Genomic DNA, 26,331 nt, shown 5'->3' on the forward strand with positions numbered 1-26,331 from the left:
CCAACAGAGTTCAGTTATTGTTTCAGTCTCTTCTTTTAATTGGACCTTAACGAGATCAGTTTCACGTCTTCATGTCTCATTTTCACCAAATGATTCTGTTTTTTACCAGAAATGTTTCCTGTTATAACAACAAATCGCTTTATTTTGTTAAATCACAAAACTTCCTTTCTCTCCGGAGCTGCAACTGTCGATTCATCTGCAGATTTTACTTTCTCCGTTAATTAATTCATCGTTTCATCTGTTAAATGTCAGAAAATAGTGAATTATAATTTCCCGGAGTGAAAGGCGACGTCTTAAAATCTTTAAATGTTTGGTTTTATTTCAGTTTATTCTCATATATGACAAAGAAAAACATTCAGAAGCTGGAATCTTATTTTTAAATAAACGATCATGTGATCATCAGATGAATCGATGAATTTATTTAAAACATGACGAGCTGGTTTGTTGTCGTCGTGGCTCCCGCAGGTGTCACGTGATTGAGTCACGTGACCTCGCAGCTCTCTGCGTTCCTTCTGTTCATCATGCGGATCTCATCACGCTCTATTAGATTTTAGTCTCATTAACAACAACACCGTCGTCATGGCGACCAGGCAGCCTGCCCGAGGTGTGTGTGTGTGTGTGTGTGTGAGTTTAAATGCAGATCACATGCGATACAATCGATCGCATTGTATGGCAGCGACGTATACGGGGCCCCTACAGCAGGGAGACTGGATCCAGCTGAACCTCTGCATGCAGGGCTGATTTACACCAATAATCTTTATTTCTAACTGTATTTAAAAAAAAAAGATCTCTCGACTGCTGGAGCCGTTTTAAAAGGAGCGACTGTTACCGTTATAAAGCCTTTTGCCCAGAGGCTGGCTGACCTTTCACCTTTCACCTTTCTGACATCACAAACCCCGGCCGGGCCTCGGAGCGGTTACACCATCACTCTGATATATTACAGACTCACAACACAAACTACACGGACTGAACTGTGGCAGAATAACCGACCACAGCGTTCAGACTGTCAGCAGAGACGAACAGACACAGACGGACCAGAAACATTTGGGGGGAAGAAAGAATGTGCTGCTAAATATGTGACTTCCTGCCACAACGAAGAGACGACCAGTAAAGACATCAACATATAGATATATACTGGTTTCAGTCTATAGACTGACTGGTATTTACAACACCATGTTGTTATTTATAGACTAATATCTGTCGGGTATTATCCTCACTAACATCTCTTTAATTTACTACCAGCAGATTAACACTTGCTTTGTTTTTGTTTGTCTTGCTGTGTTGTTATGTGCTGTTATATATATATTTATAATTTAATTTATTTATTTTATTATCTATTTCGTTCTATTGACTAATATTGTTTTTGTTCATTTCATTCTTTAACGTTCATAATCGTAACTGTGCTTTGCCAACATGTCAATAAAGTTTATTGAATTCATCGACTCAACATGTCAACAAGAATTAACATGAAGTCCCGTGTGTGTGTTTATTATTCAAATATCTTTGATGAATTTAATTAGAGAATTTGTCTCCGTTTAGAGAGAGAGAGTGTGTGTGTGTGTGTGTGTGTGTGTGTGTGTGTGTGTGTGTGTGTGTGTGTGTGTGTGTGTGTGTGGTGAAGAAAACAGCAGGAAACAGCAGAAAGCTCCAGTCACAGCATGAAGCTAATGAGACACGCTGTGGGCGAGAGACACAGAGACAGAGTGCAGAGAGAGAGAGAGAGAGATGTTTAATGTATTTAAATATGTAGATGTGTATAAATACTATATTTTTTATAATTTCTTTTATTATTTGTGATCATTGGTAACAAACATCACATGTTCATTTTTATTTTTTGTAATTTTTTTTGTTCAAAATTTAGTTTGTTTAAAAACGAATAACTTTTTTAAAATGTGCTGTTCAGTTATTATTGATCACATATATGAAGTTCTATATATTTATATGTTTGTTGTTTTTTGAACTATGTTGTTAATGATCGTTCAGCGATTTAATACAATATTTAAAGTTAATTAACTTTAATTTACCTCTTGTTTGTGTGTTAGATGAGAAACAGACGAATCAGACGAGTTAAACAAGAAATTTATCTTAAGTTTAAAAAAGTTTATTTTTTTATTGTTGTTCATTCAGACGCTGAAGTCTCATCTGATTTATATGTTTATGTCATAAAATCTGATTTAAAAAACATTCAAATAGAAGTTAAATAATGTGTCGTCATGTTATAAGTTTATTTGACATGTCACTCACACACAGCGCTGACCTCTCGTTGACCTCTCCACAGGAACTCTGGGAAGTGGAGGCGCTCAGACGACTAAACATAGTAAACCTCCGTGACCTCAGGTGTGTGTGTGTGTGTGTGTGTGTGTGTGTGTGTGTGTGTGTAAAGCTGTAAATCAACATGAAAACTCTGCATGTCTCACAAACTGCTGAGAATAAACTCACTGTGTGTTTTTCTCCTCGTGTGAACTTCGGTCAGGTCATTGAACGCCGCACAGCTGCCTGATTCATACATGTGAGGGCTGCGTTAACCTCCCGTTAACCCCCGACTGTACATCCACAGCTGAACTAATTACATGACAAAATCAATTAGTCGATTTACAAAAAGTCATTTTAAATGTAAAAAAAGCCAAAAATTCTCTGACAGCAGCTTCTCACATGTGAATATTTGCTCATTTTTCAGTTTTCCATGATAATAAACTCAACATCTTTGTGTTTGTGACGTCGTCTGAATGTTCACTTGTACTTCAGTGAATAATGATCAGCACCTTCAGTCAATCAATGAACTAATAAGACAGTGATGACAGTACTGCTATGATGGAATAATACGACCTGTTACCCAGTTTAATAAAACACAAATATTATTTAGATTAGATTATATAGAGCCAGGTGACGGGAGGTTATTGGTTATTATTACTCTACTTAACAAACCAAACACAGTAACTACAGATTTAGTCCAAACAACTAGAATCTGACATCAGATGTGTAAACTACAAGCTAGTTTTCACACTTTTTACTGTTTCCTGTTATTTAAAAAATATATTTTGATGCTTTTAGTATCGAGTTTCTTATAAAACATAAAATCTAAAACGAGCTCCTGGATTATTATGAAGCTGCTGTTTCACTCAACAGACAAAACTTCACCTGCAAACTGATGATGAAATATCGACCAATCAGGAGGATGTTTGAGACACACACACACACACCTGTCGTCTGTTTGCTGATTAACGACAGGTGAACTCAACTTTTAACCAAACATGAAAAACAAATTGATGTTTTTTTTGTTTTCATTTTATTCTTACAACACGTTCGTGTTTTTTTAGTTCACTTATTGATAAAACGACTTCATTTAAAGAACCTAAAACAATGAAGAAGCCGATTCCTTCTCACAAACATTTCCTTTGAGTTCTGTGTCTGTCTCTGTTGTGTACTGCCTAGAAAATACAGTAAGATATCAATAAAAATAAAACTGTCAAAAAGCAGATGGAGTCTGGTGCAGAGGGAATAAAAGTTTTCACCAAGAAAACAAACAAAAACAAACAAACAAAAACAGTTTGGAGATTAAAAATAACAAGTTAAATTTGTCAAATATCAGATTCTTCAGAGGCCGAATATCAAAGGCGTCTGAGCATTTTAATTTATTTATGATGATTTTGTTCATGAATGAATTTTCTCTCATCAAACGATATCAGACACAAAAACACAAACAGACGCTTCAATAAATTCTCTTTTATCTCTCCAATCAATCAAACGTCATCAGATTTTCCCGCCAATCAAAAGACTCAAACTGTTTTTCTGTCGGTAAACTTCAAAAACAACTCGATCAGTTCTTTGTGGAACTTCTTGTTTTGTTTTTCTGTTGAAGCTCAAACATTTGAATTTTAAACCACCGATAAACAAATTAGATTTAATGAACAAAAGAAAAAAAACATGAAAACAGGCGGATGATGAATTTATAGTGACGTGAGGAAAAAACTTTAAAATAGACTTTGTGTTGTTGAAATAAACAAAGTTTCTCTGCTGCATGAAAACAGTTAAATAAATAAACGTTACAGCATCCAAGTGAAATAAATCACAAAACACACCAGGTGCTAAGAAACAAATTACAAATAAAAAACCATAAATAAGTTTTGTTAACACACCAGCTAAACTGTAAGAAATGCTAACGTTAGCATGCTCAGCTAACTAGCTAACTAGCTTACTGTTAGTAACCTAGTGTTACGTCCAAGGCCGAGAGTTTTATAAATATATATATATATATATCATATATATATCATAGTAAATCAAATGTGATTTGAGACATACAGCTCATTTAAACCACACGTGTTTCGTTAGCTTGTGGCTCATACTGTAGATGCTAACGACATCATATCAGTAGAACTTGATGTTTTTTGATTGAACAAATGCTGGAAAGATGAAACTTCACAAATATATTCAGTTTCGTTCAGAAATTCGTGACATCACAGAAGCTGAAGGTGAGTGCTAGCAGCGTTAGCATCTAGCATGTAGCATCAGTGGTACAATGTAACTAAGTACATTTACTTACGTACAGTTTTAAGATATTGATACATGAGTATTTTCATTTCATGCCACATACTTCTTCACTACATTTATTTGACAGCTTGAGTTATTTTTCATATAAGTTTTACTTAAGATAACATAATGATGAGGTTATAAATGACTCTACATCACTAAAGATTAAACCAGTTCTTACTAAACTATTTCTGTTGTGGCTCTTTACAGTAAATCAGTGTTTCAGTCTCTGAGCTGTTTGCAGCTCCACCAAAGAGACATTTCCTCTCACAAGGTTTCAAATAAATAACTGTTTGAGGCCCAAACAGGTAAAACTCTTCAATATTTCACAAAAATGCAAAGACTAAAGAAAAGTTCTGAAAAAATGATCCAAATTTATGTAGCAGGACTTTGTTTTTCTTCTTTCTATCTTCTCAACATCTCTCAGATTTATCTGCTGACCTTCATGAAGAAGTTCAAACTGGCTCCATCTCGAACAGCTGCAACAATAAAATGCTGCTGAAGCATCGACTCGTCTGTATTAATTATGTACTTTGTTAAAGTGATTTAATGTATCAGTCACAGGGAAGGATTTTCTGCAAAACAAGTACTTTTACTTTAATACTTTAAAAAGTCAAAATAACGTGAATTTAAAACACAAAGAGAGACAAACGTCTCCTCCTGCAGCTCCGTCACATCAAACACAAACCTTCCACATCTGCCTGTGTGTGTTTATTGTACTTTTGCTCTTTAATATCTCATTTTTAATATATTTTATTGTTTGTTTTTTTTGTATTTTTTAATGAATTTTCTTGTTTTTGTTTCTTGTTTTTTATATTTTTCTTATGTGCAGCACCTTGAGTTCCAACCAAAGTACAAATAAATCAACTTAAAAAGAAAGAAACAGACGAATCATAAAGTCTCAAAGTCATAATCTGGATTTAAAAAGTCATTGTGTTGATTTAAAATCTCATAACTGTGATTTAAAGTTTTAATAATCGTGATTTAATATCTCAGAATTTTATTTTTATTTATTCTTAACTTTGCACCCACTTTTCTTTTCCAGACTTCCAGAAAAAAAAAAGTAGAAAATGATTATTAAACTTGACTTTAAATCCAATTAAAAAGAAGAATCATTGTTGTTCCAGTCTGATGGGCTTTTATTTAGGTTTCATGGTTTGTCTCACAACATCAGAGTCGAGTCTTTGCTGAAAGATGAAATTAAAGAAATATTCCAGCAAACATTTAAAAAAAAGAAGAGATTGTTTTTAAAGCAGTTTGTGACGGTAAAATAAGAAGCTGAGTGTAAATGTTCCTGAAGACGCTGATGTTGCAGCTGTGAGTCGAACAGGTGACCCTGATAAGAGACGACTGCTGAAAACATCTCGTGTGAGGAAAATAATCAGACATAATTAAATGAAGGAACTTAACACTGAAAAAAAGAGAGAAGTTAATTCTTTGTAAGAAATGAGCTGAAACAGCAAAAAGTGATATTCAATATAATCACATAACTGCTGTAGAAGAAGAAATGATACTAGAAATAAAGTGTGTGAAGGATTATCTTTAGTATGAAGTGAGTATTTGTCAGATAATGAACTGTTTTGATTATTTGATGCAGATAAAAAGTCAGGAGCTCAAATGAACATTAAAGCTGTTTTTCTTGCTGTAATCATTCCTCCTGTTCATACTGACCATTAGAAGATCCCTTCATAATGACCTTACAATGGAAGTGATGGAGGACAAAATCCACAGTCCTCCTTCTGTGCAAAAATGTATTTAAAGTTTATCTGAAGCTAATATGAAGCTTCAGCGTCCAAATGAGTCAAATCAAGTAGATATCTTTCAACGTTACAGTCTTTTTAGTGCCAAAGTTTCTCTTTTTGTTACTATACTTCCACCTGCAGCTCAACAGGGAAACACTGTCCGAGGAAACACAAAGAGGGAATTTGATGCTAAAAAGACTGTAAATGTGTCAGATATCCACTTGATATGACTAACTCAGACTGCTGAAGCTGAATAGAAGCTTCACACAGACTTTTAAATGACTGTGTGGACACACTGTGGATTTTATCCTCCATCACTTCCATTGAAAGCACATTTGAAGGATCTTTTAATATCCAGTATGAACAGGAGGAATGATTACAGACACCTGACTGCTGGTTTAACACACTGGGAACACTGGGAACACTGGGAACTGGTCCTTTAACCGAAATGATGAAGTTTATCTGACTGACATGTTGTATTTATACTGATGGGCTGCTGTAGCTGGAGGGCTGTTGTTGATGTTGGCCTCCCGATGGGCCTCATCTGGGTTCAGTTTCACTGAGGTGGGGAGGGAGGGGGGGGGTCAGTGTGTGTGTGTGTGTGTGTGTGTGTGGAGGGGGGTTGGGCGGGGGAAGTATGCTAATGGTCCCTGCAGGCTAAATGGGGGGAGGATGGAGATTCCTTTACAGCTGAAGACCCCCAACACACCAGCAAGAGCCCCCCCCACCCCCCATCTGCTCTGCTGTGTGTTACAAAAAGTCACTGCAAAAAGGAAATAAAAGAGAGAATCCACACGGCGTCATTTTGTCCTCAGACGTCACATCTCTGCTTCATCTTCCTGTCGGAGCCGCTGATATCAGATGTTATAAATATTAAAGAGCAGGATGTATAAATATATAATCTACAGATGTCATCAGACAAAGATTTATATCCATTAAGACAGAAAAAAGAATCAAGTTTGCTATGAACTCAGAAATGTGACTGATTTATAATTTGTGTTTGGCTTAATGTCTGTTAAAGGACTATTTAGTTTCTCTTCTGTATTTGATTGTTATTCAGTGAGATGAGCTGATTTGTTTGTTGTGTTTATGTGATTATGGTGTGTAGATCCTCACAGCGAATCACTGACACATTTTAGACGTAAATTATTAAAAGTGGTTTTATTTTCTTTGACTAAATGTTTTAGTCTTTATATTTATCTGACAGACTCGTTTCAAAGCGAAATGTTTCAGTGTTTGTTCAGACGTTGAGGTTCATGTAAAGAGCTGCAGGTGAGAGAAGATTCAGAAAGCAACTGGTTTAACACCTCAGTGTCCTCTGACACGCTGTCGACTCCAAATAAACACTTCACACCTCAACTGTCAGCTGTGTTTAAAGTAACTAAGTACATTTACTCAGTTTAAAGGTACTTGTACTTTACTTGAGTATTTCCATGTGATGCTACTTTCTACATTTCAGAGGGAAATATTGTACTTTCTACTCCACTACATTTATTTGACAGCTGTAGTTACTATTCCAGATGAAGATTTGACACAATGGATAATATAACAAGCTTTTAAAATACAACACATTGTTAAAGATGAAACCAGTGGTTTCCAACCTTTTTGTCTTTTGACGTCTTACAAAAAGCAGTGTGTAGTCGGGGTCACATTTCACATGTCTATGAGTTGTTAACAGCTCCACCAAATAGTGATTTTTCCCTCTAAACTTCTCACATGCTTTCATTTCAATAAATGTTCAAATGATCCAATATTTCAGCAAAAATCAAAGATTAGAGAAAAAGTCCAAAAACTGAAAACAGATTTGTGTATCAGAACTTTGTTTTTTCTTCTTTCCTCTCCCATTAATCATCTCACCACCCCTCAGATTTATCTGCTGACCCTTTGGAGGGGCCCGACCCCTAGGTTGGGAACCACTGGACTAAACTAGCTAACTGTATATAAAGTAGTGTAAACTAGCTCCACCTCCAGCAGCTACAACAGTAACATGCTGCTCTAACACTGATGCTTCACTATTAATAATCTAATGATGTCATATATAATAATATATCAGTCAGAGGGACCAAACCACTACTTTTACTGCAATACTTTAACTACATCAAGCTCATAATACTTATGTACTTTTACTGCAATACTTTAACTACATCAAGCTCATAATACTTATGTACTTTTACTGCAATACTTTAACTACATCAAGCTCATAATACTTATGTACTTTTACTGCAATACTTTAACTACATCAAGCTCATAATACTTATGTACTTTTACTGCAATACTTTAACTACATCAAGCTCATAATACTTATGTACTTTTACTGCAATACTTTAACTACATCAAGCTCATAATACTTATGTACTTTTACTGCAGTAAAGGATCTGAATACTTCCTCTGCTGCTGGTGTTACGTTATCAGATTCATGACTCTCATCATTCCTGAGCTTTAGAACAAAACTTTATTGTCCTGCAGACTAGAACATTGCTTGCTGTATCTCACCACAACACAGAGCAGCAAAACATACAGAATGAATGCAGCAACAATACACCATCTAAACAACAACAACAACAACAACAACAAGTATGAAACATCACAGTACTCACATAAAAAGAAAACAGCAGACCTGCAGATAAATGTTGTCTGGACTTGGAATGAAAGACTTGAACATATGTTTGAGAACTAAGAGTTTCCTGCAGCGCCTCCTAGAGGTCAGAGTGTCAAACTGATGAAATAAAGGATCTGAATGAATGAATGAATGAACTTATTGATCCCCACGGGGGAAAATTCACACGTTACAGCAGCTCAAAATTAGATGAAAAATAAGATAAATAATACCTGACAGGATGTTTAACTTTTCTTTTTCTGTTCATCTTAAGAACCATGATGTTAAACTCTCCGTCAGGGTTTTTGTAAACCGTTTCTAAGATTGACTGAATCACTTGTGTGTCCTAAGAGGTTGTGATCTTTTCTTGAAAATATGTTTTTCCAGAGAAGCTGAGTTGATGATCCAAAACTGAACCGAGATATTTGTTAGTAAGATTGTCCAATCTGGTTAAAATCTGTTAATATCTGAGCTTCATGCTTCCACTTCCTCAGTGTTCAGATTATTGTGACGTCCCAACGGCATCAATCAGAAAACTGTTCATAGACAACAGAAACCAAGAAGAGAGAACAAATGACTCCCTCTTAATAAATCAGTCTTTTAAAACACATTTCTTTCAAAAAGGCTTTTGAATAATCTCTTTTAAATAGTTTATTTAATAATAAATAATAGTTTATTATTATTATTATCATTTGAAACTCAACGGTTTCAACAGGTCGGTCTTATGGGCCCAGTTATGAAATCCTGCTTTGTTCTCATCAACATTCCTCTTCTTATTGCTGCTTAAAGTTTGTATGAAACTGATATGTTAGCTGGTTAGCGGCTTTCCCAGTTAGTTAGTTAGTTAGTTAGTTAGTTAGTTAGTTAGTTAGTTAGTTGTGTGGATGCTGGACTGATAGATTTCCATTTAAACATCAGAACAAGAAGAAGATTTCCAAAATGATCCAAAGCTACAAAAAAAAAACGTCCTTTTATCACCAGAAACATTTGAACCCTTATCATTTGAACGTTCCCTGTCGTTTACACACTTTGACTTACGAGTCGGCCGTCCAGCTGTGATATGTGAGGGAGCGTTCACAAGCAAACACAGTTTACTTCTTTTTAACCTTTTAAACTTTCAGACGTTTCTTCGGCCCCTCCGGTGGTCTCGTCAGGCTTCGTCACCAGCACTTGACGGTGGGCAGCAGGGAGGGTTTGACCTGCCGGCCGGGGTTGAAGATGTCTCTGACCTCCGTCTCCAGACGAACGCCGGGCACCTTGAAGATGGACACCGCTGAAAAACAGAAGGAGAGAAGAAGAAGCTGAATGAATAAATGCAATATGGTACCAATTTATTTTAAATGCATTAACTTTAAATATCCTTATTGTCTAAAACATTTTTTTGTTCCTTATATGTTAAATTATTCACTAAGCCGCTCTGATCAGATCCTCTTTATGGTCCCTTTTGTATCTCAGGGAAAAAAGCTTTTATGTTTCTGTAAATATCCGTCATCATTTGGCTCATTTAAAAATGTTTTGTTTTCTCATCTTAAAACAAATTCCCTGTTTTCTTAGTGCCATCACTGTTCTTTTATTTATAGATTGATTATTTTTCTTCTGTGTCTAGTCAAAGGTTGTTACTATTTTCATTTTAATTTCTTTTTTGTTATTTAGTTTGATGTTTTGTCATTGTTGTGTTATTTATTGTGTTTTGTATTCCTGTTTTCCATTTGTTTTGTGAGTGTTTACAGAGGTTTATCTTCACATTTCTGATATTTAAAGGTTCTTAAATCTGTTGTTTCATTGTCTCACACCAAAGTCTGCATGTTTTTTTTTGTTTGTTTGTTTGATTTTAATCAGTTTTCTGGAACTGCAGGATCCTGAAAGTGGTTCAGATGCCAACAACAGGATGTTTATTTGCATTAATATGTTTGTAACAGTGAACTGAATGTTTACTGTCCTGACGTTTTATTTTTACAGCATCAAAAGGTGAAACTGTGTTAGCATATTAGCATGTGTGTAATCATGTTAGCATGTATAAGATTGAGTTTGATAGTGTATAAACATGTTAGCATACGTACATCTGTGTTAGCATGTGTGGCTGTTTTGGCATATAATCACAGGTTAGCATGTTACCGTGCATAAGTTAGAAAGTGTATAATCATGTTTGTGCACACATGCTATGTATCCTATGTTAGCATGTGTATTAGCTCATTAGCATGTTTATAGCTACTGAAAACACCTGAAAACAGTGAATATCAGTTCTTACTGTCTCTCAGGTGCATGATGGGAGGAGGCAGCGTGCTGAAGTACAGGTGCTGCAGGGAGTCCTGCGCCGAGATCCGGTCTGCAGGTTTCAACACCAGCATCCTCTGGACCAGGTCCTCGGTCTTATAGGGCAGCTGGTTCAACCTGATCCAGATCATCGTGTTGTGAATCTCTCAAGTTCCATTTTTTTGTCTAAACTAAAATTATTTCTTTTCTTACCTTTTCCAAACGGTCCGGAACTGCTTCGGCTCTGTGTGAAGGAACCATTCTGTGAAAAAAACAGTTTAGCTTTAACCTTCACATACTGTTAGTCTCTAAACCAAACTCCTGAACCACAGATCGTCCACGAACACCTCATCAGTCACACATACATTTGTGATTAATCCTTCATGAAGCTTTCAGAGAGCAGAGAGTTTATTCTTTAGTGTTACGCTTTTTGTTTATGGAGAACAAACATTTACAATCACACAGAGTAATAGTCCCACGTTACATAAAACAGGAACATAACGATTTCAGTGAATTACAGTAAATGTAAAGAATGCAAAAATATCTTTTTTTTGAATAAATACGGGTCAAACGCTGCAAAATTGTGTATCAGCTACACAAAAATGTTTTTAAAATTTGAGGCTAAAAGAAAAGAGTTCAGGGTGTTTAATGTAAATGTAGAAATGGGTCAAATTTGGCACTGAAGAGTAAGTGAAGGTTAATGTCACAGTTGACTCAGAGATCAACCTGAAGCAAAATAACATGAAAGTTAATCTGATCTGTAAAAGAATGTACCGATGAGTGTTTAAAGTGTTTTATCATCCGTCTGTGTGGGTGGAGGTGGCGGATCTCACAGGGCGGACGGCTCCGTTTTTGGGAAATCTCTCCCAGGATGCAGCTGAGTAATGATCCAGCTGTGAGCGCAGAGAAACGAACTCCTCGGAGGAGTTTACGGTAAAAAAAAACGAATATTTGCTTTGATGATTAATGTCAGGCTTGGCTGCTGATCTCACTTTGAGCTGCAACAGGAGGTGGAGGTAGAGTTTACAGACTGAAGCTGATAAGTTTTCCTTTTATTCTGATGTTACTTTGACACAGTTGCAGAATATTTCTTTACTCAACATGTAGCTTCCATTTGGTTTGGTTGTTTTTTTAGCTTCCATTTTGTTTTCAAGATAGTTTCTAATGATCTTTTTGCTTCCATTTTAGCTTCTAGTTGCTTCTTAGCTTCCACTTTAGGTTTTAGTTCCTTTTTTTTTAGCTTCTATTTTGTTTTAAAGATGTTCTTTGCATTCAATTTTAGCCTCCAATATCACTTCTAGTTTTTGTTGTTAGCTTCCATTTTAGCTTTAGTTGTTTTTCAGCTTCCAGTTTAACTTCTACTTGTTTTTTAGCTCCCTGTTAAGGTTTTAATTATTTTTTAGCTTCCACTTTTTGTTATCTTCCATTTGGTTTCCACTTGCTGTTCAGCTTCCATTTCCAAATTTTGCAGAACGAGCAGTTTTCTTCCGCCTCACAAAGGTTTGAGCTGTTGCAGGCGGATTTTTGTTAGCTGAGTGAAGTGAGGAGTGAAAGCGATGGTGTTTAATTGTCTTGGCTCTGGTTTTCCTGAACTTCTTGGCGTTGATCTGAGCTGTGTGTGTGCTCAGGTCTCTATCGGACCATTCAGACACATCTGGAGGGTGGAGGGAGGACGTGGTGGGGGGGGGGGGTTCAGGGCGAGCACCACCCAGGAGAGGCCGGCAGGGAGGAAGATGTGGAGTTCAAATCATGGACGTACAGAGTTAACCCTTTCAGACCCTCCACAACAGCAGACAGTGTTTAAATGTTTAAGTGAAGCTTCTTATGAACCAACATCAACAATCCTGTTCCTGAACACTGTAACGTCTTCATTTCATCAACGAAAATGAGGCAAAACCTATAACCTATAACAAATGTAAACAACAAACACAACCTAAATGATAATGTCGGCACATGTTGTAGCTCCGACAGATAAACGTTTCCTCTACAAAAATATCTTCTTCACAAGTTCATTTAGCAGCATTCAGTAACGTCTCTGCTACTAATGTTAGCATTTCGACAAATGTAAGCGGATGTTACCGTGACATTATCAAGGTCTGTGCACGTTAAGTTAACATTACTTTCAGTTGGCTTGATGTTTATAGTCTATTGGTGGGAATGAGTGCAACCGTCTCAATCTTCCTCCACATGTTCACAAAAGGAACATCACTGTTACTGTTGTCTGGCGCCTGGAAGCTAAAAACAAGAACTGAAAGCTAATGTAGAAGCAAGGAAACAACTGGAAATCAAATGGAAGCCACAAAAAAAGAACTAAAAGCTAAAATAGGAGTTAAAACTAAAATTTGGAGCTAAAACAAAAACTAAAAAACAACTGGAAACTAAAATAGAAGCTATAGGACATCTGAAAGCTAAAATGAAGGCATAAAAAAGAAAGAAATGGAGGATAAACTGGAAGCTTAAGACACAACAGCTTGAAGCTAAAACAGAAGCTACAAAACAACTGGAAACAAGATGGAGGTGAAGACAAAAAGAAACACAAGACTGAACTAGTCTACAGCTCACATTCTAGCAGTATTGGGTCATAAAATGTCAGACAAAATGACATTTAAAATAAAGTATTACAGTTCATCCTGAGGGCGACATTAACATCTAAGAAACGTTTCACATCAACTCATCCAGTAGTTATCAGGATGTTTGAGTCTGAACTAAAGTGGATCAGTGAGTCATGCTGGAAACTCCTGATGAACTTATATTATTGTTTTGGTAATAAATAAGTCAGCTGCTGTTGAGATCCTGCACATTCATCTGTAACAAACAGGAAACTCAGGAGTGAGACTGTCCTGTACCGTTAGTGTCGAGAGTTTGAACCCCACCTGTCTCTACCAGACAGCCACATGAAGCCTCACTGATCAGTTTAAAGTCTTTCTGCTGAAGTTCAGTCTGCAGCTGATTTATGGTGTGATGGCACCTCCTGCTGGAAACTCACTGCAGTAACATGTTTTATATCTGGTGAACTAAACTGACAGTAAATAAAACGCCGTCAGATCTCTACATTCAGCACACAGAAACACTGCTGTGCATGAACAACAACTTCAGATGTGTTTTGCAAGTTGCCATATAAATTAAATGTATAAATTAATAAAAATAAATGAATAAAATCTGTCTGTGATGTGGGCGTTACTCTCCTGGCTCCCTGCTACCTTGTTTTTTGTATGTTGACACTCACCATGTTTTTCCCCCCTGTGCCCTGATATCGCTGCATTCCCAAATGCAAATATCCGAACATCATTCCCACCATCTCATCTGCTCTGTCTCCATCCCTGCTTCCCTGCCCGGGACGCCCACTCTTCCCAGCTTCCAGCCCAAGTCTCAGCCTCAGTTTCTCTGCTACAGCCAAAGCTTCCCCAGACCTGCGTTCACTTTCCCAAACCTTCCAATAAATATTCTTATGTTCTGTTCTGTCTCCTCGCTGCTGAGTGTCGGCACTTCACCTGCTCCATCCCACACAAGAAGAAAGAAATATGAACAGAAATATATAAAGAAATATATAAAAAGGTAAATAAAAAAACACAAAAATCATAATATAATAAATTTCTTAAAAATGGATTTAAAAATAAATGAAAAAATTAAGAATAGTATAAACAAATAAAAAATATGATTTTAAAGATTTTTAAGTCTATGTGAATAAATTATAAAATAATAAAAATAATTATAAGTAAATAAATAACGCATTTGGCAAAATAAAAAAATAAAAAAAATAAATGACTGAATTAATCAGTAATATATATACATTTTACTTATATTATATTATGTTTCAAAACCACAATTTAAAAATATTTTGGAAAATGCTATAAATTAAAAGAATGAACAGATAATAATAAAATAAACATAAAGAAAACATAATATATACTTTAAAATTAATAAATAATAAATATATAATTTAAACATATAATTTAATAATATATCTAAATAAAAAGAAATACATTTAATAAATGGGCAAATAAATAGTGTATTCCAAAAAATTGATTGATTGGTGTCATGAAATGTCTTCAGAATTTTCTTTATTATTGTCGATATTAAAATTAATCCTGAAAGTTATTTTGAAAATCTTTGATTTGGATGTGTGTATCCCTGTGTCACTTCCTGTCTCCTCCTCAGTGATAGTTGGCTGTTGAGACAGGAAGTGGGCGGGGTGAACTGAGACTCACCTGGTTTATAGTTGGGCAGCTGACTGATTCCAGGCCAGCAGTCCTCAGACGGGACGCCGAGCACCTGCAGCCACATTTCACGTAGCGGTCAGTTGAACATAATCCAGTATTTTGTAGAAATCTCCGGTGGTATAGTTTGAAAGTTTCACTCACCGTCCATATTTTCTGCAGCTGTTCGAACACGTCGGTGACTCCCGGGAACGCCGGCGCCCCCTGCAGCATCTCTATGAAGATGCACCCGGCTCCCCTGTCACAAACACACAAACTGCTCAAAACCTACAAACTAAACCGACGCTTCTGTTACATTTTATTTCTATATGTCAGCGCTGACCACATGTCCAGGGCGGTGGAGTAATCTGTGGATCCCAGCAGGACGTCGGGGGGGCGGTACCACAGCGTCACCACCTCAGAGGAGAACGTCTGGCTGGGGATGGACTTGGATCGAGCCAGACCTGAACAAAGAACCACAGAACCAGAGAACGGGCTGGTACCGGCAGAATAAAACCTTCAGTTCTTCAGATATAAAAACAACTTGACGTAGAAGAAACGAGACTTTACTGGATAACACTCGACTGTGTTAAATTCAGAAACCATGAAGTTTTAATTAAGTGTTTTTAAATACACTTAAAGGTGTAGTGTGCAAGATTTAGGGGGTCTATTAGCAGAAATGTTTTAATTAGTGTTTAATCACCTGAAAATAATTTCTGCTAGATGACACTAAATCTTACACACTGCACCTTTAAATAACGCTCCGTTATATTCAAACTATGAAACTTTTTTTTTTTTTACTTTGGACTGTAGGAGACGCTGTTTGTTTCCTGTTTCCAACGGTGAGTGTCACATTTCCAAACACTTTTTTTTTTTCAAAATGTGACTACAACCTTAACCTTGTGATGTTTACTGTTGCCATGACGACACCACGTTTCTCAAACCTTAACAAAGTGATCCTTAATTTGGAGGACTTGCTGTTTAATAGCCAGTATGAACAGGAGGAATTATTGCAGCAGGAAAACCTCTTTCACTGTTCATATGAGCCCGTCCTTTGTCTCATCCTATATCTCTTTAAGATTCACAGGATTCAGACGGACTCTGGAGCTTCGTCCTCACCAAAGTCGGCCAGTTTGAGTTCTCCGAGGTAGCTGATGAGCAGGTTCTGAGGCTTCAGGTCTCTGTGGAGGATCCTCCTGCTGTGGATGTAGCAGAGACCTCGCAGGAGCTGGAACATGAAGATCTGCCGGGAAATATTGATTTGGTTTCATATATTGATTGACAGGATGATCGGTCTCTGATCTGGTGGAGGTTTGTGAAGGAACGTACCCGAACGTTATGTGAGTGCAGACCTCCGGGGTGTTGAGTCAGATACTGAGCCAGGTCTGTTTGCTGCAACAACAGAAGAAGTCAACATATCACCATCACCTGTCAGCTTTCATCACTCAACAGAATGTTGTTGAAGACGAAATTAAACATGTTGAGAGGGAAGAAAACTAATTCTTCTTCCTCGCAGAAAGCGTAATGCAGCGCCCCCTGCGGGACACATGAACATGTTCACCTGCTGCGAGTCTCACCACGTATTCAAAGACGAAGGTGAGCGACTCTCTGGTGTGGATGATGTCATGCAGGAGGACCACGTTGGCGTGTTTCAGGCCTTTGAGCAGAGAGGCTGCGCGCACACAAACACACACACACACATTAATACATGTATGTGTGTGATAAATGAAAGGAAAGCATGTGATTGGTGGGATGTTGATTACCCTCTCTGATGGCGGTGAACGGGACGCCCTCCTCCGTCTTCATACGAATCACCTTCAGAGCCACCAGCTGCCCGTTGATCCTAACAGAAAAACAAAAAGTGAATAGATTTCACTTCATGACTAAAAATGACTCACTTTATATTCTGATTAAAAACAAATCAAAATTAAAGAAATATACATAAATAAATATCTAAACCACCATATTAAAAACTGCAGCTAGCGGTTGTCATGGTAACACAGCACATTTTGTATCACTCATGCATTGTATTAAAAATATCTGCAACTTTTTTTAGTTTGTTTGTCCTTAAATTGAAAAAATTGAACCTATAAGCGGACTTCATTCAATTATTTATTAATAATGTAAATATATATCTATAAATCAAACACAGCAACATAAAACTTTCAGTAATTGTTTTACTTGAAACCTGCAATAACTGATGTTTAGTTTTCATCAGAAACAAGTAGTGAACACAACTCTGACATATCATCATCTTTTAGGTTGATATGGAACAAACATCCAGCAGCATATATGATGTCTATAATTAGTTGTGGGGTTCCTCAGGGTTCTAGTCTTGATCCTTTATAGTTTCAATCTGGTTAAAGTTGCTTTAAATTATGTTGTTTGTCCACTTTTTTCAGCAGAACTCTTAACACCGTACCTGTCATATTATCAGCTTATAAAATAGCTGCTGTGGCCAAAAACACACTATGAGAGTGAACCAAACAGTAAAGCTGCAGTCGGACAGATAAACAATGAGCTGAAACTCACTATAAAGCTCCGTAAAGTGAAGAGGAGCTGCAGAGTCACTGATAATTCTCTGTAGGTTCATCACTATGAGCCACAACCAACATATTACACACTGACAGATCAGACTGTGGAGGATAGAAATACAGACTGATGTCTGTGATATATGAAGAAGATTTTCAGACTGACCTGCTGATTCCTTTGTAGACGGACGCGTACGCTCCTTCACCCAGTTTCTCTAAACTCAGGTAGGAGTTCGCTGTTCCGAACTTAAGACCTGATTTCTGATCAGAGTACACACACGTTACACACGTCATATGATGTCATATCATGTAAACATACTGAATGTATTAGCACATTATGTTCTATGTTAAATGTCCTGTTATGTCATGTTTTGGATGTGGAGGTCTGGACGTTCACTTGTTTATACTTAACTTTTCTTAGAGTGACCCCAAAGTTACAAAAAGTGAAACACTGCCTTTGTTCATATTTCCATGAAAGCTGCACACCACCAGGGAACAAAGACTGTCCAAGGGTCATTTCTGACCTGGCAGTTATAAAATCATTTACACACCACAAAAACCACAAAGACACACACACACACATTGAGATTATGTGTGCTACTGATTGAACAAACAAAATAAAAACAATCTCAAACAAAATAAACATTTCTTGGAAGCATTGTTTACTAATGGGGAATGCAGTCAGAGACTTAAGGTGCTGCAGATGACATTATCACTAGTTCTCTCTTTGCTGAAGCCATGAGTGCATGAGAACAATGATTTAGAAGAGGAAGAGGTATCTGAAGAAGATGGGAGGAATACAGCCCAGAGCACGATGCATCATCTTCAGATGAAAAAGGGACATTTTTGTCAAGGAACAGCAAAATAACTTGGTCCTTGTCACTACATGACAACCAGGGTGGGATGGCAGCACAGAATGTCACAAGACATGCAGTTGCATGAGCCCAGGACATTACATCAGCCCTCAAAAAAAAAAAATCACCCTGGAGATGACAGATTTGGAGGGTTCCCGTAAATATGAAGACAACTGGAAAAGGATGGATGAGATTGACCTGCGTGCCTAAGTAGGGCTGCTAATCTTAGCAGGTGCGTATAGGCTCCGAGGCAAGGCTACATCTAGTCTCTGGGATCCAGAGAGTGGAAGGCTGATTTTCTGTTCCATGATGCCACTGAAAGTATTTCACACTTTCTCAAGAATGCTACGATTTGATAACAGTGAGTCAGGACCTGCAAGACGTGTGAGAGAACAACTGGTGGCCATAAGAGAGGTCTTGGAGAAGTAGGTGGAGAGTCTGTCATTGATTTGTGTGACACTGATACTAACTACTGGTAGTGATCTCTTATAAAAAAAAAAAAAAGTCGCTGGCCTGTTCGGCGGTATATGCCCAGCAAGCCAGTAAGGTATGGCATCAAGATATGGGTGGCCTGTGACACACAATCCAGCTACGCTTGGAAGATGCAAGTCTACACAAGGAAGCTGACAGAAAACCTGCGGAAGAACCAGGGGATGTAGGTTGTGTTTGATGAGACAGATGGATTCTTCATATGAACTCAGCCAGCAGCTCCTGAAGTGGAAGATCACCATGATTGGCACAGTTAGAAAGAACAAACCTGAGCTCCACCCTGCACTCCTCACATCAAGGGATGAGAGGCCTTTTCATCACACCCAGCACCACTCTAGTTTCTTACCTCTCAATAAGGAACAAGAATGTGGTCCTCCTGAGCACACTGCACAAAACAACTGAGATCAGTGATCGTGGGGACAGGAAGCCAGGCATCATCCTGGACCAGAACCACAACAAAGGAGGCATGGACAACCTGGACAAGGTAACTGGAACTTACAGCTGCAGGAGGACAACTGTCCGCTGGCCCCCACTCATCTTCCATAACATCATTGATGTGTCCGTCATGATATAGAACAAGATCAACACTACCTGGATGCCTGATAAACGGAACAAGAGGAGGAAGTTCCCAGAGCATCAAGGAAAGGCACCTGTAACCCCACACACTCAAAGAAGGGAGTACCTCCCCCACACAGCAGGGGGTTGAAACTTATCCTGATCCACCTGATGCTGCAGCTGGGGCAGACAAGAGGAAAAGATGCCAACTCTGCCCCCCCAAAGGACTGTAAAACAAATACTATCTGCTGTACATATGAGAAATACATCTGCAGAGTCCATACACACCCATTTGCATACTGTCCTACATGTGCTAATTAGAGCTGATTGATTTACCCTTTGCAAAGATATTTTGGTTGATGGCGGCCATGTTTTTTGACCAATCTTGCTAATTTATAATAGAAATGTGTATCTCACTCCTGCAATGCGGTAAACCCTATTTGGTGTTGACAGAGTCAAAATCCAAAAAGTTCTATTCATATTACTGTTGCAAATTAGCAAAAAATCCATCATGGTGGACTTTAATGGTCCAAAAGGATTTTTGTAGAGCACTTTGAGATGGACTTGTGTGTCAAACTTCAAGGCAATCAGACTTATGGTGTGAGGGGCGTGGCCTTAATTACAGCACCTCCATCAGTCCGATTGCGCTCATATTTCTTGGGAAGCACAGACACATCATTTCCAGTTATTGTGCCAAGTGTCATGGTTTTAGCTCATTCCAGCTTACAGCAATTTGAGCTGCAGTGGAATAAAACAAATAATAATGAGCCAGCACCATCTTAAAAGGGTTCTAACCCCTTTACTTTAGTAAAGAAAACTATTATGACAGATGATTTGTGATAAAAACAAGTGGTGTCCACTGAAGAGGGAAAACCCAGATATTCACAAAGTTTGTGATGAATGACAAGTTGTTTCTTCATGCAAGATAGATTTGGGGTTTAAAATTCAATTAAGCTGCTTTATTTTAGGGGTTAAGTGAAGGTCATTTTTTTACCTTAAGGACAAGGGGAGTATACAGAATGTTAAGACTACACACACGTTAAATAACTGACATTGAGTCAGCTGACATGTTTAAATGATTGACGGGTGAGTCAGCTGACCCAGGTGAACTCATCCTGTTGGCTGCTTCCTCTCAGTGGGTCGCTGTTGCTTCGTCCTCGCTGCACTCGAAAGCGTCGGACCTGCAGAGTCTGGAACCAGTGAGGCTGGGACCCAGAGGGGGACGAGCTAAACCGGTACGCATCCAGCTGGGACACAAAGACAGAATCCAAATCAGCTGGACAGCAAGTGGACATTTCTAGACATATAGTTTATTAAGTGATTTTAAAGTTTTGTCTAAACACTGAATGTAATTATCTTTACTTATCTCTAAGTATTTTTTAAGATGTTTTTCATTTTATTGACTTCTTTTTTAAACTGCTTTACCCTGGTCAGTGGGTTACACTGTAAAAAAAAAATGAAGACCAGAGTAAAATTGTAAAAAAGAATACCAGGGAATACACTTAAAAATGAAGACCAGGGTAAAGCAGTTAAAAAAAGAAGTCGATGGTGATACAAGTGGAAATGAGGCAAAAAAATGAAGAACAGGGTAAGTTGCAACACAGTAAAAAATAACAACAAGGGTTTACAGTGTAAAACATGAACAGAACACACTTTTAAACCTAAAGCCAGGAATACATTGTGGGAAAACACAACCAGGTGGTAAACTATAAAAAATGACGATGATGGGATGCACTGTAAAGAATACAACCAGGTAAAACACTGTAAGAAGTTGCAACAAGGGAAGGATTCACTTTAAACAAACAATGACAATCAGGAAAAGCACTGTAAAAAAATAAATAACAACAGGAAGCTCTGTGAAAACTGTCCAGGAGAAACTATAAACTGATGAAGGGTCACACGCCTGCTTCTGTTTTTACTGTAGTTTCTAAATCTTTAAAGTAGCTCACAAACATCTAGTTTCTTTTTAAAGCGTCTTTGATTCTCTGAAACAGACAGGAGTCGAGTGTCAGCGTCATACCTCAGCAGGTGGGAGAGAAGTCGAACTCCTGCTTTTTCTGAAGCTGAGCTCCTCCATCTTCACCTCCTCTTCCTCCTCCTCTTCCTCCCTCCCCCCTTTCTCCTCTCCATCCTCCTCTTCCTCACCACAGCAACACCTCCTCACCCACCACCCGGCCTCCCTCACCCACCGGGACAGGTCCTCCATCTTTTCTTCTTTTCTTTATAATCCACTTCTCCTCTTCGTCCTCCTCTCTATCGCTCATATGACTCACATGGGTCAGGACAAGCAAACAGAGTCCCATGACTGTCTCTCTCTCTGCCCCCCCCATAACCCCCCCCCCCCCCTCCATCTAGAACAACAGCGTCCATTCAACACAGTCTGTGTAATCGCTGCCCTCTGGTGGTCACTGTCAGTAACTGCAACTCTCCACTTTATTTCATTTACTACATTATTTTACCTCAAAGTTCATCAGTCTGGTAAAACATACATTAATACAACAGTTACAATTACACCCACAGTAAAAAATAACTACAATATGCTCAGTAAAAAATTAACTACAAGGTGAACTGTCAAAACTAACTGGGAGGTGCAGTGTAAAAATGAACAAGGAGATTTAATGTACAAACATTAACAAATGTACTGTAAAAAAAAAAAAATAAGTGGGGAGATGCTCTTTAACAAATTATTTAGGAGATATAGTGTAAAAAAAACTAACTAGGAGATGCATTGTAAAAAATTAACTGGGAGATGCACAGTGGAAAATTAATTAGGAGATACACTGTTAAAAAAACAAACATACAAAAAAGCAAAAAAAAAACAAAAACAAAAAAACCCCAAATTGGCCTCAAAATGCACAGTGAAAAACTAGGATTAACGCTGTTAAAAATTACTTAAAAGGGGAAATTGAAAAAAAAACTAGGAGATGCACTGAAAAACATTAACTAACTAGGTGATGCACTAAATAATTGGCTACGACATGCACTGTGAAAAATTTACTAAGTAGGAGAAACAAAAATGACCGTAAAGAGATTAACTGTAAGGGTTGTTGACAGTATTCATATTCATACTGGAGCTGCAGCAGCGTCACTTATACAGTGTAGTATTACAGTAATGCGAAGTGCATCTGTGGATCAGAATGGACGTATTAGCGGCTCGGCTTGACTTTACTCACACTGCCACAGCGAGCCACTACACCTTTATGGTCCCAGTAAGACCTGAAATGTTCCAACTGTACCAGTCCATCTATCCTCCTGTCCCCTATAGAGATGTTTATAGCACTACCCTGGCCGTGTGTGAGTATATTAGTTAAAACATACATTTAGATGATTTCAATATATGATTGTGGTCTTTACAAACTGCAGTTATATCTGCTGGCACCGTGGTTGATCAGTGGATCGGGAGGGTCGGGTCATAAAAATTAACATTCTGATTAATAGTGGATGGGTTGAGAGTGGTGAAATAATACATAATTAATGAGGAAAATATTAAATTACATTATCTGAAGTGTGAACATAGAGATCAGAGCTTCAGTCTGCTGCTGCTCCACAGCTTCATTTTCATTAGACATGAGTTACTGACTCACAACTAAGCAAACTAACAACGGGGAATACAAAAATATACAGACACTAATAACAATTATTTCTACAATTATACAAGAGAGCAGGGTTGTGCAGAAACCTTTAGAGGGGCAGCTGCTCAAAGTTAAAAAGGGGAACAAGACTTTTAAACACCATAAACCGACATAACTTACAGCATAACCCGTTGAATGATAGCAACCCTTATTCAAACAGAATATAACATGGAATCTTACAACAAATCACATCATATTATATCATTGTCCCCACCTGATGACATCAGAGGACTATGATTCTCCCTCTATTGTGTGTGTGTGTGTGTTCTGTTGGCAGTAAATTTGTTCTTTTAGTTCACAGACTTCATTTTAGAATCAATTTAAAGTCACAGCAGTTTTATTCAGCAGCGTAAAATCACACTCAGCTGTCTCATCTCAACTATCAAATAGCATCTCAGATGTTCCTGACTGTGTAACATCAACATGAAAATGATTAAATTATTGCCTATCATTATAACAGCAATAACAGATGCAAAGATGACGACACACATAGCAACCAAACATTCACTTATCTGTGACCATCTCTCACAAAAAAGTTTACACAATTTCAAAACAAAAACAAGAGCAGAAACCTTCATAAACTGAATGTGACGACACATCAAGCTGTACAGCAAACAGAGCTGTCAGTGTTATTTACCTTCGTCACTTCTTACAGCCATATGAACTGTAGCTGTTATGCAGATCAGCCATGGTACTAAAAACAATAGTGATACATTTCATCACTTCATAGTATGTTGAGCATCACCAGTGTGATGTAAGGCAAAAGGGGCCTTTGTTTTACCTGATGGGGAACATAGTACAGTTGCTGCTGCTGCTGCTGTTGTTGCTGTTACTGCATTGATCTGAGATTACAGACATTAAAAAGAACACGAGAGAGATATCAGCTGATTAAACAAGTGTTATGTGACCAAGACAAGATGCAAAGATTGCTGACAGTGCTCGGACCTGACTCACTGTGACTGACCTGCTGTGGTGCTGCAGCGGCTGCTGAGAGAGGCTGAGAGTAAACATCACTGCTGGCCATCAATGTGGTTGATTGGAACATCCTTCTCAATTATCAATCAAAGAAGCTCTGACAATGCCTCCTCTTTGCAAAGGCTGAGAAGTTTGGTTTCCACCAGCTTTAGTTTTGAGAAAGAAAGTTCCACAGTAGCTGTGGACACCAGAAGTGTGCTGTATGCCTTAAGCAGCTCAGTCATGTCAAGGAAAACCAGATGTGCATTGTTTTCTTTTATGCATAGATGTCACATTGATTGGTGGGGAGCATGAGTATGAAGTATGAAAGACCTTAAGTTCTATCTGCAATTTGTCTTCCTCTTTAATGTTATAAAACTGTCAGTTTCTTCACAGCTTGGAGTGCTTCTGTTGTAATTCTTGCTGTTTTCCAGTTCTGTGACTGTCAGGCAATGGAGGGCATTCAAGATTTCCCATTTGGAATTATCTCCTCCTTTAAAGCGTCTCTGAAGCTCTTGTGCCATTATGTCCACAAAAACTTCATACACTTATATACACGGTAATACTCTTGCATAGTTGGGAAGGCATGGTCAGCAGTAGCTGACATGGCAACGAACTTGAACTTTGCTGGCACTTTGCTCCTCCTAGCTTGTCCAGGGACCTCAGATGTGGGGTCCAGGCCCACTGATGTAGCCTTCTCTGTAGCCTGTTTATACTCAAACCCCTCCTCTGTTCTGCTGTGGGCCAAACTCTGCAAAACTCCATCAGCTGTATGCTGCAGCCAGGTCCATGTCTTTCTGCTGCATCAGAAGCAACTGCAGTCAACTGGAAGACTGGACAGGTGATCTCCAGACACAACAAGAATTCAAAATTGATGCTTTTGAGAAGGGGTGATTGCTTCACCTGCTGAGGAGTCTGTGGGATCTTGCTGTGTCATTTCCTCAGGTAACTGCATGACAGCTGGAAGGACCTTCCTCAGAGTCTCAGTTTCTCTCCTGAGTGTCTGACAGCTTCTGAAGCTCCAGTGGACGCTGATCAGGGTGCATTTCAATAAATGCAGTGTGTCGTTTTAGTTTTTCCATTAAACTGAAAAAAACTGTTTGACGCCAGTAAATAGTCAGCATCATTAAGCGGGATGAACTAAATTAGCCGCCAGCTAGTATTAACGCTAACTTACTTGAATATAAAATGATATATTCTATAAAACGGTGGACAGAAAGATAATTCACCTGTCAAAAGAAAGTAACTAATACATACAGAAACACGACACCTGTCATACTTTTCCACTCAAGCAGCAGACTGTGGTTAGCTGGCGGCTATCGGCTAACTGAACAGGCTGTACAACAAACGTGCACGTTCATCTCACTTCCTCTTGTAAAATACACCAAACAACGCGCACACAACACCGCTGCAAAGCCCACTTACCGACTTACTTAAATCAAATCATTGTTATTTCTCCCACTGAGCGTTCGTCTGCAGCAGCAACTCAGTTACTACTGTTTGGACACGTCACCATGACCTCAGGTGAAAGGTCATCATGTGACTGACGGCAGCGGCCATGACGGTCATTTTATGTATAGCTAAATTATTGATAATTGTTAAATGTTTTTCTTGAAGGGCCACAAGCAGAAGGGCCACAAGCAAAATAAATAAATAATGTTAATGAATGCCTTGACAAAAGGGCACTTTGTACATCAAAGGGCAAAGGTGCAGTTGATTGCTGGAGAAATTGGTGCACTCAGTATGCTACAATCATTCCAGACTGGCTGGATTATCAGGAGCAGAAACGGAGCCCAGCAGGCAGCATACACATTAATATTAAACTGTATTGCAAAGGCACAGTTCACCATTACAATTACTGAAAGCAGCATCTCTAATCTTTAACTAATTTTTAAAGAAAACATTCAACAGGGGCAGATTTAGTGATTTTGGGGTGGTTTACATTCGCTGTGAGATGGTTAGAATTGTTTTTTGGATGGTTCCGAGACAGTGCTGAGAAAAG

The 26,331-nt window shown here is 38.2% G+C and overlaps 3 protein-coding genes and 1 pseudogene across 13 annotated transcripts in view; 2 read left to right on the forward strand and 2 right to left on the reverse strand.

Annotated features, from left to right (window-relative positions):
• LOC137176846 (NLR family CARD domain-containing protein 3-like) overlaps window positions 1-26,331 on the reverse strand; it is a 376,610-nt gene that overhangs the window by 42,320 nt on the left and 307,959 nt on the right. The window lies entirely within an intron of this gene.
• The window catches only part of LOC137176844 (NACHT, LRR and PYD domains-containing protein 3-like), a 277,333-nt gene that overhangs the window by 29,017 nt on the left and 221,985 nt on the right, over window positions 1-26,331 (forward strand). The gene's annotated exons all lie outside the window — the stretch shown is intronic.
• Window positions 8,703-25,870, reverse strand: cdk15 (cyclin-dependent kinase 15). The gene is made up of 14 exons (XM_067582844.1): window positions 24,340-25,870; window positions 21,764-24,217; window positions 20,844-20,990; window positions 18,012-18,106; window positions 17,078-17,157; window positions 16,892-16,986; window positions 16,644-16,706; window positions 16,434-16,557; window positions 15,658-15,778; window positions 15,480-15,573; window positions 15,327-15,390; window positions 11,332-11,380; window positions 11,114-11,256; window positions 8,703-10,138 (listed from the first exon to the last, which is right to left on the reverse strand). The coding sequence occupies exons 2-14, from the start codon at window positions 21,947-21,949 to the stop codon at window positions 10,026-10,028; spliced, it is 1,374 nt and encodes a 457-aa protein (XP_067438945.1). The 5' UTR covers window positions 21,950-24,217; window positions 24,340-25,870; the 3' UTR covers window positions 8,703-10,025.
• LOC137177458 (piggyBac transposable element-derived protein 4-like) lies at window positions 18,784-19,762 on the forward strand (annotated as a pseudogene).

Source organism: Thunnus thynnus, chromosome 24 (assembly GCF_963924715.1).
Source record: "Thunnus thynnus chromosome 24, fThuThy2.1, whole genome shotgun sequence".
NCBI classification, from domain to species: domain Eukaryota; kingdom Metazoa; phylum Chordata; class Actinopteri; order Scombriformes; family Scombridae; genus Thunnus; species Thunnus thynnus.